General features: G+C 33.7%; 2 protein-coding genes across 3 annotated transcripts in view; one reads left to right on the top strand and one right to left on the bottom strand.

Annotated features, from left to right (window-relative positions):
- The window catches only part of LOC117105263 (5-hydroxytryptamine receptor 4-like), a 32,541-nt gene that overhangs the window by 8,716 nt on the left and 9,105 nt on the right, over nt 1–14,720 (bottom strand). The window contains exon 1 of one of the 2 annotated variants that reach the window (XM_033246354.1): nt 131–469. The exons of the other annotated variant lie outside the window; for it this stretch is intronic. The gene's annotated coding sequence lies outside the window, so the exon portion shown is untranslated. Of the gene's footprint in view, nt 1–130; nt 470–14,720 lie in introns of those variants that run through there. 2 annotated transcript variants of the gene reach the window in all.
- Nucleotides 11,436–14,720, top strand: part of LOC117105264 — a 35,787-nt gene continuing 32,502 nt past the window's right edge. The window contains exon 1 of the mRNA XM_033246355.1: nt 11,436–11,579. Within this exon, the coding sequence (XP_033102246.1) occupies nt 11,567–11,579 (13 nt within the window). The 5' untranslated portion in view covers nt 11,436–11,566. The remainder of the gene's footprint in view (nt 11,580–14,720) is intronic.

Here is a 14,720-nt window from a genome sequence, read left to right as displayed (position 1 = left end):
GGTAAATAAAAATGTGTAAAATGAATATGATGTATGAAAATGTGTAAAAAATATAGTATTGACTTAGAGTTGCAAAGCAACAAAATATTATACAATATTTACATTGTTAAAAAAAAACCAAACTACTTACTACTGAGTAATTCTAATACACTTGTGCCATATTCACAATATATAGGATGCTCAGAATAAGACAACAAAGTGCTTTTGACAATTACAAGCAACAGCAGTAAATCCATCAACCACGACCTCCACATAAAAAACAAATTATAGCCGCAATAAATGTAATCAGTTTATTCCCATCAGGTTATGCCATGACACCTGAAAATCTGTGAAGAGACGGCCCACTCAGTCACACAATTCTTGGTTTTTACACGAGTTCCTTTACTCCCAATATGAATGATGGAATCCCAGTCGTAATAACATGAGACTGGTACTCAGCGAACCGTAAATTAGTATATCTCACACTGGTTGGAATTAAATAGATTCAAAAATGAGGCCAACTTTTATGATGATCCTTTGCATTGAACTAATTGCAGGAGTAGTAGTAATAATATATCTGACTGATTTTAATCCTCTGATATTGTGGCACTCGTACAAGCTCTGAAATTAGTTTTGAAATCCAATAAATGCCAGATGTGGGCCTTCCACAATCACTTGCTGGTATTTGAAATAGTCTTAGTTTATGAAAAATGTAGTAAATATATATTTTTATTTTACAGTGCTCAAATGAGAAATTCTTACGATTGAATGTATGATTGTAACATTATATGTTCCTGTTCAACGACAGTTATGTTACTTATCTATTTGTTTATGTTGTATACATCATACTTTTTCATTTTTGTCATATTGTTAATTATTGTAGTTATTCTCTACTTTATATGATTTGCATTTCAAAACCTCTTTGTACTAGTATGATATTAATGTGTTTAATTCTATAAGTGCATTTTATTATAGAAAATACAATGGGCTATTGCTCCTATATGCTATAAGCCCCGGGAGAGAACTGTTGTTTCTATATCTATAGATTGTATCTATGATTAGTTTATGTAAAATCTTATCTTATATGTTGCATAGGCCAAACCAGTCACTCTTCGCAAAAACCGATTTTTAGTTATTAATACAGGGTTAAACAATTAAAATGAGAGCTATAAAATGGTAAAAGAATCACTTAAATCTGACTGTTATCTGACATTTCTTATGAAGTTACAGTTCAAACATACAGTTGTCAGCCATCAAAGTTTCTCAGGCAGAAACCATAACCATCACCAAATCTATAAAAATTAATTTTTTAACATTGAAAATATGGAAAATAACAACATAGCATGATGTATAGAATAAACCTTAAATACTTAGTTTAGTATAGATTTTAAAAAAATATATTTCAAAAATGTTGACATTCCAGCATGTTTTTTGGGCATTTTCTCTGAAACACGATGATTTGCAATGAGTGACTGGTTTGGTTTGTCTTTGCCACATATTTATTTTTAATCTTGTACATTGTATGCACAATGATTTTTTTTGCCTTTCAAATGTCTGCGATTCAAACTGAGCCAGTACTTCTTATTCCGTCCATTTGGTTAAAAAAAAGCCATTCTAATCGTATTTTTCATATTCTGTCTTTCTCTGTACATTCCTTATTAATTTTCCTATACAATATTGATGCTTACTGTGTCTTTTGAAATTTCACTTAATTGAACAATATAAATTTTATTAAATTTGATATTAAATAAATGATGATCTAATTAATTCCCCATGGCAGTTGTTAATGAATGTGATTTAATGCTATCCAATGCAATTATCATTTACATTATTTCACACCTCGTATTTATTATGCATTAGCAGTTTACATAGGACGTAATATATTACTCCTGGTGATTGGTTCAGCAGGCCTATTAGAAAGCATACATGGAGTGCAACCATCTTCTTCATGGAGATACCGTATCTATTCAAATGAACGCCCCGCATTGAATAAATTGAAATACTTATATTCTCGTGACTAACACAGCTCTCTAAGCCTTGTGATGAGGCTTGGTTTATGATGCATCACATTATTTCATATATTTTAAGAAGGCTTCTGAGTATCAGCTGACCCTATAGAATAAGTGGATGGGTCGCCTTTAATAAAAAAAAAGACAGTTCTAATTGATTTACAATAGTTGATAAGTATGTATTTGTTTCCTGACAACAGTGGCGGTACCAATGTCTGAAATCTGGTGGGGACAAGTGAGGGGCCAGGTACAATTTTGGGGAGGGGGAGAAGGTCCCAGACAAGAGCCAAGTGGGCGAGGTTGGGTGTCGATTAACATGTTTTGAAAGTATGACAGTTTAGGGGTTTCAGAGGCTTTATTTAATCGATTTTACATATAGGTAGTCTACTAATATGTAGAAAATACATTTTTTTTTCTCTCCTCGACGAATTGGGATTTTTCTTCTTTTCTGGAGGGAGGGACAAGACAATTTTTTGGGGGAAAATGCCCTCCCCCATAGCGCTGCCACTGCCTGTCAAACATTAGGTTTGTAGACCAAAATTCTGATGTTTGATGTAGATTTAAAAAATTAAGGCAACTTATGCAACATATGGTTCTATTGATTTTTTTTTTTTAAATGACAAGTTTAGATATCACACCAGTGGCGGTATGGGCATAAGAAGGTGGGCATATTACCCAGAATATATTTGCACCCCCTTCCACACATCAGTGTCTGAGCAAGTTATATGCACTCAACTTATTGCTGCATATATTATTACTTTATTCTCTCAGCAGTAATTAATTCCCATTGTCCCTCCACCCATTAGCCTCTCTTCACCCCATTTTAAATGATTCCTTTCAAAACCTGCACAAAGTCCATAATAATTTATAAGGAGAAAATGGCATACACATCTTCGAAGAGAGTATGTAATCGAAAGAATGTACACACATTTTTTTTCATCAGTCTACCTAAAACATGTTTTGCCATGTATTGCGATAAGACAAACTGGAAATCTTATATGCCCCTATCCCCCTCCCCTCGATTTAATCAACAGAGAATAAAATACAAACCTAAGTTGCAAAACGCTACATTAAGTTTCACACATCTAAAATCAGAAAACAAAATGCCCCCCCCCCCATCATGGAATTAAATTAAAGAATCAAATTACAATGTAAACTAACTACCAATTTAGCCGACTTGTATACATGGAGAGTATACCATTTAAGATTCAAGATTTCTTCAGATATTTAAATAAAACCATCCAATGCTGAACTGAAAGGCATACATCAAGTTGTCAACAAACAAATGACAAAATTACATGGACATTAATTTCTATTTACCAATCAATAACAATTACATCAAAACCTTAGGATAACAAATTTGATAAGATGTCGAAGGTCATGAAATCGACTGTGACTGAAATACAAACCTAGGACGCAGGAAATGTATCCTTAGGGATGTCCCCTAATAGAGTTTAGCTGTGGTGTTAAAAGATATCTTTTTCTCTTTCCTTGCGACCCAAAAAATGTCCCCTTAATATAGGTATCTCCTGAAGAGGCATGTCCCAGAGGATAGATGTTCTACTGTATTGAATTATACTTGTAACATCTAAAATAAGTAATAATTTGAAAATAATATCAATTTTTATGAAATATCAGTTTTTTTTAAATAAAAAAATCCAACCGCATATGAGAAAATTACTATTTACTAGTTGGGATGCTTCGATAAATTACAACAAGTATGTTCTCTGCACATAACATTCTCGGTGAAAACATTGCAGTGCGGAAATACTTTGATTCAGATGCAAAACATTGTAGATAGTAACTACCGATATGTTATTCTTTATTTATTTGAGAAGAACTTGCCTTCACATATTATATGTAATCCTGAAGACAAACTCCAACTTATATTGATTGATTTCTTTGAGGTATCTGCGTGATAATGACTGCTTGATTATCCATCACTCCTATTGACCATTGCTGTACACATTAGGCTTAAAAGACTGTTGTGTTTTTTTTGTTGTTAATGGAGATTAACAAATAGCTACTAAGTTTGCTGCTTTTTAACTAAATCCATTACGTAGCACCGACCAAACTAACACATAATGTCAAGGACAACCCTGATTTATTATACTAATCTTGCAAATTTATCCTAAAGTAATTAAGTCTTGGGAAATAGTGGTGTTTTTTTTTATCTTGGAATAGATGAAAGTGTTAACCCTGTTATATATATTAATATTGGAGGATAATTATTATTAACATATCCATGCTACTGTGGTACATAAAATAAAAAATGATTAAATAATGTTTGAAAGTTATGACAATCTTAGCACAACAAAATTGACAATTCTCTTAAAGGGATCACTATCATCCCCCACCACTCTAGCATTCCCGGATCTAATAATAATAAATAATAATAATAATAATAATAATAATAATAATAGTGATAATAATAATAATAATAGTGATAATAATAATAATAATAGTAATAATAATAATAATAATAATAATAATAATAATAATAATAATAATAATGAAAATAATAATAATAATAATAATAATAACTTTTCTGTGGTCTCAAATTTCAAATTCAAATGTCTTTATTATTCTATTTAGAGACCAAAGTTGCTAAAAACCATGGAAAACTCCTGGTCCCAAAATTGGTCTTTAATTGGAGGGAGAACTGTAGTTAGGTTTCTTTATTTTTTATTTTTTTTATTTATTTTTTTTTTTGTAAATTTTATTAATCTGCACAATCTTGTATTTTTATGTGGGCATTAATTAAATGAAATGAAAACTGTTGTTGGACTTCAATTTTAATTAAAATCTTAATTACATCCCTTAATTGGATTTGCATATTTTGATGAAATTTAATTTCTGGACAATTGAAACATCTTTATTTGCATTAAAATTTTTCCCTAGCAATAACAATCTGCTAGAAGGGGAATGAAATGATCTCATTATATTAAGGTTTTTTTTTTTTTATTATAATTGGTAGGTTTGATGAGTTCAACTGATTAGTTTTTGTGAGAAAAGAAAGGTGTACTTATTTTTCGTGTGTTATTAAAGTTTTTTTTCAGATGATATTGACTGAACTACTGTCTGTGAGTGCCACTTTTGTAAACAACAAACAAATATATAAAGATATTTGGAATAAGTTATTTATTTAATTCATTCATTTATTTATTTAGTTTTTTTCATTTTATTTAATGTATTTTTTTTTTAATTTATACTACATAAACATTTTTGTACTGTGCAACTAGGACATGGAATGAGCTTCCAAACTAAATTAGAATTTATTTTAATGATACTTAACTGACAATATACCAAACTTTGAAATATTTTTATTCTTTTTTACTGCAAAGTTGATCTCTTGCCTTGATCCAAATTAAATTAGTTCTTTTCTTTGTATTTTAATGTTAATATTTTCTTTTTATTATTATTACTCTTCATTTGATTTTTATTTCTGATTTGCATTTCCGGTGTATTTTTTTTTCATTCATGTGAACCATTTGTGAAACCGGTGCTGCATCACTGAAAGTACTATCAAGACAGACTACATAAATATATACCCATGTACAGTTTTTAAAAGTTGTACAGTTTCATAAAATGATAAAAAATCTCCAATAGGAAAAATCAATTTTGACGTTCTCATTTTTTTCATTCAGAATTTTAATAATAATCATTTAAGAACAATACAAATTTTAATGAAAAATCGTTCTTTTGTATTATCCAAATGATACATTTTCATTTGTAATAAAATTGAATTAAATGGAATCATAAATTTCTGTTTTGTTTGGTAGATCGTTCCAAACTTCTTTATTGAATAACAATGCAAAAATATATTTTTCCTCGAAAAATACTCTCTGAAATTATGTAGATTATTATGAGTTTGCCTACGTGCATACTTCAAATGGAGATAGGTTGTTAAATATAAATTTTGATGATAAATATAGAAAACAGTGGCGTAGCAAAGAAATCTGAGGCCCCTGCAAAGGGTTCTTGAGAGACTTCTGTTTGAAAGAAGTATTTTGATGGGGTTTTTTTAAGACTCAAATGTATGGGGACAAAATGCTGATACACTAATCCTAGAGTCCTTTAAAGCCAAGCATTCACCGCACCCGACAGACGTCTGCCATGGTGATTCTATGGTAAAAGCAATGCCACGACGTGTGCGCAACGGATAGTTTTTAATGACGTTCAGACTGCCACTTACTATCTGCAGACTGCATCGCATCGTCTAGCGCTTACTCGTATGTGGTTCTGGTAGCTAAAAACGGAGTTGGATTCATTGGCCGACAGTTGTACAAACATCGTACGACGCAGTAAATGCCCGGCTTAAGTCCTCCCCAGGCTTAGCCGTGTGAGAGCTTATATCCTTTACGAAAAGCAAAAGATCATTCAATGAATTATTAAGCCCTGTCCAGGCTATCGAATTTTATTTGTAAAAAAAAAAAAACCCATGTGACATGCCTAAAAATGGTCATAATGAAACCATATCATGACCATATATAGGCACAACATGACTATATATGGGCATACAACAGTTTTTCGTCAAATAAAAATTTGATATTGTAGGCAGAGCTGAAGCCTCTATCGATGATTACTAATTATTACCATTGTTCTCATATGCATTGTGATGTTTCAATTAGTTGGAAGTTAAGTATGGTTTATCACGGGGATAATAACATAAACGAATCAATTTGTAAATTGCAGTTTAAAGGTCATTGGCCTAATAAACAGACGCATTATCGTGTTTATAGTACATTTTAGGGATAATTACCAGCATGTAAATGTAGGTAAAATTTGAATGTGAAGGATAATCAATTAAAACATAAGGATTAAAGAAAATATCAAGGAGATTCAACCTTTACATAATAGGGTTTTCTTAATACTGATGTATTACTTACAGTACATTATAGCAATTGATAACCTACATATTATCTACATGTGACTTCGCCTACAATTTTGTGATTCTTGTTTTGATTGCTAATTTGTTGTATAAGTCAGTGGTGACGTCATCACTTTTATTTGCACTGAATTTTCCTATGTCCGACTGAAAAACTCAAAGCTGGAGTGATTTTACTACAGTAGAAGGCAATGGAATATTTCATTGCTAGGCCAAGCTATGAATGCACACAGCAAACCTAGTCCCTCTCTGTGGTCGCTGCTTAACACAAATGAAGCCTAGACCGTTCTAGGCAAGTCGTAGAAAGGCATAATAGCTGAGATAAGTTTGGTTAAAGGGTGATGGACATCACAACTGACTTATAAAGGAATTATTGTCAAGTAATTTCGTACACTACTATAGTAAATAGAAGCCTTAGAAACCAGTATTTCCTTCAATTTTTCAGGAAATATTTGCTCCTTCGGCTTCTATCTCCTATAGTGTACTCAAAACCTGACTGTAATTGCTTATTATGTCCTTTAATTTGAGAGCAATAATTGTTAAACAAACCAAGAAATATTGATAATCAATTAACAGAAAGTGGAATTTGGCCTTCATAACATCACTAATAATCTTCAGAAGCAAACAAATGGGAGCGTTGATCAGATTTCCTCACCCTCTCAAAATTGTTAAAATTTGCATTTTCAGAACCTTCGTAGAACTATCATACTGTATGTAGGCCTAAAGTAAAATGATTCCCTCTGCATGCGAAAATGTGGCTCGAGTACAGTAACATCATTTGTGTACGATTTATATTTTTCATTTCCTAAACACCAAAAGATTTGCCAGCATTCTTATAACACGACTGTTACGTTATAATGAGACACAGGCTAATCTTCAATATTCATAAGACCTACAGTAAACAACGGCCAAACCGTAAACCTGTTACATGTAGCTTATCAGAAACAAAGAAGTTCATCAACCGTTGTTTTACTCATTGAATGCATGACTGAGGATTTAGCTCATGCTTATTAGTTATTATTCATTAGCTCATAACAAACGATTCGCTCGAGAACCACTTTTGGGTCACTTGCGTGCGAATGTAGAAAGAGTTATGAGCAGTACTGTATTCTTTTCTTTAATCTGAAGTTCACATATTCCAGACTAGGCACAGAGGCTGTAACAGAAAATATATTGTGTAGAAGGATTAATATAGGTTCCAAAAATGATGTTCTCAACCTATCTACATTTTAAATGTATTGGAAGTATTGGAAGTATTGTACATTGCTGAACAACGGCAACACGCCCTTTGCGCAGCCATGCTCGGCCCTACATTGCTTGATGGTCTTTGCTTCGTCTGTGCAATTAATGGAAGGAGGATTAATATAGGCTCCAAAAATTACTCATTTTTAACCTTTAAAAGATACCATATTTATTATTATAACGTCCCGGGACAGTTTTTGAGGGGGTGTTTATTCGAGGGAGGCATTTACTTTTTTTTGTGTAAAATGGATACGTATATACTCAAATAAATGTCTCTTAATTTCACTTAAGTGTGGAACTACAACACATAATTACCGTCAAAATGTATTATTGCGTGATCATACGGACTTACTGATCCCAACTGTTCCCTGCTGATCCCAACCAGGTTAGAAAAAATGTAATTCTACAGTAGTAAAACATTAACATGTTTTGGGAATGATGTAGCTTCCATTAGATTTGTTTGTAACAGTCATTTATGGGGGAATTTATTCAAGGAAAAAATAAACAACCGAGGGAGGCGTTTATTCCAAATGAGGCTCGAGGGGAACTTAAGGGGATTGAGAGGGGCCTTTATTCAAATAAATACGGTAACTAAATTTGAAATGTTTTGAAAGTACTGTATGTTGCACCAGCGATGGCAAACAATTGTTAAAAAGCCATACTTCACCCTACATTTATTGAGCATAGCTTTTTCTGCATCAGATTGATGGTATTAGGATTAATATAGGCTGCAAAAATTATGTTTTCAACCTATGAAAGCTTTAAAACATTTGGAGGGCTTAGAAAGTACATTGCAGATGCTAAACAGTCGCAACAAACTCCCTTACGCAACCATGGCGCACCTGCCCTACTTTACTTAATAAGCTTCGCTTCGGCTTCACCAAAGCAATAGAACAGATTATGTCCTACAATCACTAGTGAATGGTATACAAAAAAATCAAATTTAAAACATTTTTATTTAAGAGTGCTTTTAGCTAGGAAGCTTTAAAACGACAGCTTTTAGACAGTAAAGCTCATAATAGATACATGATCTTGTTTTTGGAATTAAGTAATTTGTTCTTGCTGCTCTGCTACAGTGAATGGATTTTTTTTTTTTTTTCTTTTTATGATATTGTTGTTTATTATTACCACTTTTGTAATGTTGGTTCTAGTTGATACAATTTTGTTTTAATATTGATGGTTTATGTTTTGGATAATTATTCCAGAAATTTTGTTCGTGTTTTAATTACCGGTGTATATATGACAATAAATTTGTTTGATATTTATATTAATTTTATAAAGTTCAAATTGATTAATTATATTCTTTATCATTAAATCCTCGTTATAGGATGTTAATATTATAATCGTGATGTGCCTGTGAACGATGTATATATTTGGAATATGGGTGCAGCATAATTATTTATATATGTAGACACATTTGGAAACCTGTGGCCGGAGGTGGTTCATGCAGTAAATATGAATCTTGATACCTTTGTCTAGAAAGACTTTAGAATGGAGATAAAGGTAGAGAAAATGGGCATGGACCGTGACTACCTAGCCACCTTAAATAGGTGCTTATAGTGCTGCAGCTACTTGTTTACATCAACTGGGGTTAAAAGGAACCGTAGCATCCGGGTAACTCGCTACTCTTCCGAAAGATGCACTGGGTTTTTAAAGTGCACATGACCTAGATGTGTACACTAGTCCTCCATTTTCAGTCCTTATCCGAGAAGGCTTGATTCTAATAACCGAACCCTAGACGAGGAACGACTTGAACTAGCGCCGATGTTAGGGATGTAGTTAGCAGCGTCCCTGCCTTCCTGCTTGGCCACTCGATTTTCCAAAATTCGAGTGGAGATGTTTTGTCATGGTCACAGAAAATAAATCAGGGAAGTTCTTAAACTCAGAACCTTGAGTTTCAGACATCGATAATGTTGGCCAACGTATGATTTTCTCTATTGAAAATTGATACCTCTTGTAATCCTTCAAATTGAGCTATTTAGTATTCCGATTGACATTTTAGGGGACAATAATGTCTTAACCACTAATCCACTACAATAATATAATCACACTATAGTTGCCTTGGTTTTCTGTGTTAAAGTTTAGAGTAGAGTACCTGATGTTAATAGGAATTTTGTGGTTGCAAGGTAGTCGTCATATCCTGTATACTGTATATAAAATAATACTTTCTTCAAGGACGATTTGTTATTTTACTCTTAGAGCCTCCATGTGTTAAATTTAAAGGATTTTTCTATTAGGCCAAATAAAAAAAAGAATAGTTTCTCATCCCCTTGCTCATCCATTTTCTCTGCCTCACTAAATTTTTATTTTTGTCTTTATATCCTTTATTTTACGAAATGTACGAAAATTTGGCTAACTCATATCAGTAAAATTCCCCTCTCGATCGTTCGTGGTTGGCAGGGCTGGAAAAAGTGCGCGACCGGCGGTCGGAGGCATCGCCGATCTAACTGGGGGCATTTTTAAAAATGAAAAAAACAAATAAATCAAAAAAAAAAATAATCGTGGGAAAAAATTGTGGGAAAATAAAAGTCACAGAAAAATGTTCCCACGGCTCACCTTACTATTCAACTAAAAGTGTATCTGTATACAACGTAGTGTGCTGGTTTTGAATAGTCTCTGAATTAAAGCAGTTTCTCATAAGTAAAAACAGTCTATAGCCTTTTATTACCTTGTCATTCAGTTGTTTTTACTACTGTACTGCTATTTTTGTACTCCACAAATATTTGCATCACAACACTAAGCAGGTGTTTACAGCAGAGTAGTGGCGCGTGCCGTGCACGAGCTGCACTATCAATGCGTACACTCTTCATCAGATCGTGGGAACTGGTTGTGAACGAACATCTTGCCAAACTCACGTTCACGTTCAACCTACCCTTTAATCATAGTGATAGTCTCCAGACATCATAGTAATGCATAGATAGCCTTACAGTCACTAAAAAAAAAATACTACTCAAGTCGATAGCATTCTGCTGGACAAATCGTTGCTACCATTCATGTATGTATAAACTGACCATCAAACACGAAAATATGACTACAGTACACTTCATTACGTACACTTTTAACTTTATTGATTGACTATGTATAACAAAGTAATACATGCACTCTTATGCAATGAAATGAACGCAAAACCAGCCCTATCATGAGTTCAACGTTCGTAACAGTTCACGCCGCCTTTGTGTTAAACCGCAGCACAGTGATAAAACGTTCCGACAATCGGAGCATGAAAAAAAACTGGGCCTGTTGCCAAGGATACTTTACTTCAGAATCCTGGCTATGTTTGTGTTCTCTGACTTCCTTCTAGAGTACAAACTACAATCTGCTCTTCATAAAACGTTTAAAAAAAAACGTCAGGAGATTCGTAATGCTAACCAACATTGATTTTAAGTACTGATTGTAGTGTAGTATTAGCTGCCTGTATTTGTTCTACCTCTTCTGCCAGGGCTTTTGGATGCCCATGCTAGGTAGGTGAATGTGATATTTATCTTAAAATACATTGAATATATAAAGCATTATGCCCATACTAGGTAGGTGAAGGTGATTTTTATCTTAAAATACCTTGATATAAAGCATTTTATTACTTATTGTTATGATATACCACTTGTTTTAATCATAATCTTTCACTCACTTTCAAATTGCCTGGGTGGATGTCGAGGATGGGGGGGGGGGTCGAGGTCCAGCAGGAGAGTATCGGGCTTTCGGGCTGGGGTACAGGGACTTCAGGGGTTGGGGAGCTAGGATAGTAGTGGAGGCAAAAATTGTGATTATTTTCATGGTCGGAGGCACCAAAAAAAGTTTTCCAGCCCTGATGGTTGGGATACATAGTGCTTCTTTTATTGGCTTTCATTGCATCTACTTGGTAAAGTGAGAAAGTAGTTACCTGTTTCCCATCGACCATCTTGGATTTGCCATCTTGGAGCAAAAAAAAGAAAAAGTGCCCTCAATCTTCCTTTTTATTCAAAATATTAGGACAAGAATGTAGTAGTTATGAGCAATGCCATAGCCAGGATTTTACGCGTAAATTTAAATAATGTGGACCCATTTTCTTAAAAATTTTTGCAAAATTATGAGAAATCTAGACACATTTTCTTGAAAATTGACCCATTTTACACAACAGGAGAAATCTGGACCCAATTTTTCTTTGTGGACCCAATAGCAAAAATTGTGTGGGACTGTCCCAACTGTCCCAATAGCTGGCTACGGCATTGGTTATGAGTGAGGTAAATTCAACAAGGAATGTATGGAAGTTATGACCAGGTTCTGGGAGCTTGCAAAAATACAAAAAAAATAAAAAATAAAGTAAAGAACTCTATTATTCCTAGCTCTGTAACTCAGAAATTTGGTCCAAACTCCGGGGAGCTCCACCCCTGTTAGTAGATTGGGCAAACTTCAAATAATGTTATAATGATCCGCCAATATTACAGCTGTCATAAATGTGTACTTCGGTCATTGAATATATTCAGTTGTCACTCCATCTACATGGATATCATTTCTTGCACTAAAACACCGCCAGAAAGCATTATCAACTTATTATTTCAGCTTATAACAGCACAAGTTTGTAAGAGCTTCTATGCTCGGGGGTAATGCAAAGGTATACTGTATATTCAGTGGAGGGAAGCTTCATGTATCCTGAGTAACTGACAATTTTGGGCTATTTTAAGCTCTTCTGAGAATGTATGTATATTGGAATGTATTAACCCAAAGATTTTATCCCAACTAGGGGCTTAATTACTGCCCCCTTTTCCTGCTAAATCGGCCACTACTTAAGCCTCTCACAACATTGTAAGTCCACATAAAGGTTCTTTATATTTCACTTGTATTAGTATTAAATTGCACTTGCTTCTTCTCTACCACCAATAAGTGCAATAACTTTTAATTTCTTTGCACCTTTAGCATCAACTTACACTCGCTTCTTCGCTGTTTCACTTGTAGTATCAGGGGCAGATCCAGGATTAGAAAGAGGGGGTTCTAAATGTTTCCAAAATACCCCAAAACAAAAGGGGGTTTTCGGGGTCCTCCCCCTGGAAAATTTTGATTCCTAAATGGCTGGAAATGACCTTTTCCGACTTCTGAGGAGTCTTTTAATGACCTTTAAGTTCTTCAAAATGCAAGGTTTTCCCCTCTCGAAAAAGGTCAAGTTTATTTTATCTCATTCTTCAGGCCTATACATAGAGAAAAAAAAATCTAAGAAAAGGGAAATCCAACAATATTGAGTAGTTGGCTACGTAGTCTTCTTCCATGGATCAATGAACTGATAGGCCTGTGCACTTTCGTACATAAATTATTACGTGGAATCAGAAACAGTGTGTATAATCTTATTTAATTGAAGGCTAGTTTGTCTGATCTGCCAACCTATGCCTAGGTAGGTTAGCATGCCTTTTGTAAGCCAGGACCCAATAATATTTTGTTACGTTTCTTCACAGAGGGGGTTCGTCCGAACCCCCTGAATTCCCCAGGAGCCGCCACTCGGTATTACTATTAAATTTCACTTGCTTCTTCTCTATTTCACTTGAAGTATTAGTATTTTATTTCACTTGAAGTATTAGTATTTTATTTCACATGCTTCTTTTCTACCACCACTATAAAGTACAATAACTTTCTCTATTTCATTTGTAGTATTGTAATATCATGCCAAAATCCGGAAACTGCAATACCTTACTTTTCTAATTTCCTATCACTGGCCAAGATAAACAATATGTATTTTTCAGGATGCTTCTTTCCGATTCTCATAATAATTCCACATTCTACAGGAGATACAACAAGGCCAAAAAAACAAAAAAAAATTCTTGCGTATTCTATATTGAAAAGCAAAAAGGTGACATAACACTGGCACTGGCATTGCATACCACCGCAAGATAGGCCCATTCTAGCCTTTTTAGCACATTAAAAAAATATTTTTCGTTGTAGTAAAAAAAAAATTTTAATAAAAAAAAAAATGCTTACCCTTAATTTTGAACATTTTGGGTCAGTTGAGCGTGGCCAACACAATAATAATTTTTTCGTTTGGCCTAATACTGTATACAAATCATTGTTCATTGATTATAATGACTTGACGAGGTGCTAAAAATGATATATAGCACAGAAGATAAACAAGCGTAAATACCTCACACATCAAATGAAATTTTGACCTGATTCTTAAAGATTGAATGGCAAACATGAGTCAGATAGAAAGTTATTTACTGTTTGATGTAAGCTTGATATAAACTATTTTTTAGTTTACTGTCGATTGTGTTTATTCCTTAAGTATCACACCAGAGATGGAATAGATGTATTTCACTCTGCAGAGCATCGATCACTACACATTGCCTGTAACTATCTTATTAGTTGTCTGAAAAAAGTGTCTCTGGTGGAATCCGAAACCTGCAATCTCTCATTTTCAAGACGAGTGTCATACCCATTATCATAACCTGTCTAATGGATATGATACTTGAGCACTGATATTATTATTTATACTTAGCTACAAGTTGCCAGAAATTTAATTGGCCTATCAACAAAGCATGGGCGGTACTAAAACTTAATGCGAAATAAACAAAACTAGTAAATAAGAATTAACTAGAGAGCTGAGTTGTTATCTAAAGTAAGAAAGCTTACTAGCAAAGACAATG

This window comes from Anneissia japonica, unplaced genomic scaffold, assembly GCF_011630105.1.
Source record: "Anneissia japonica isolate Jap-2015-1 unplaced genomic scaffold, ASM1163010v1 scaffold287726_len2788222_cov184, whole genome shotgun sequence".
NCBI lineage: Eukaryota > Metazoa > Echinodermata > Crinoidea > Comatulida > Comatulidae > Anneissia > Anneissia japonica.
Note: the sequence above shows the minus strand (reverse complement) of the source record. Positions and strands in the feature narration are given on the sequence as shown.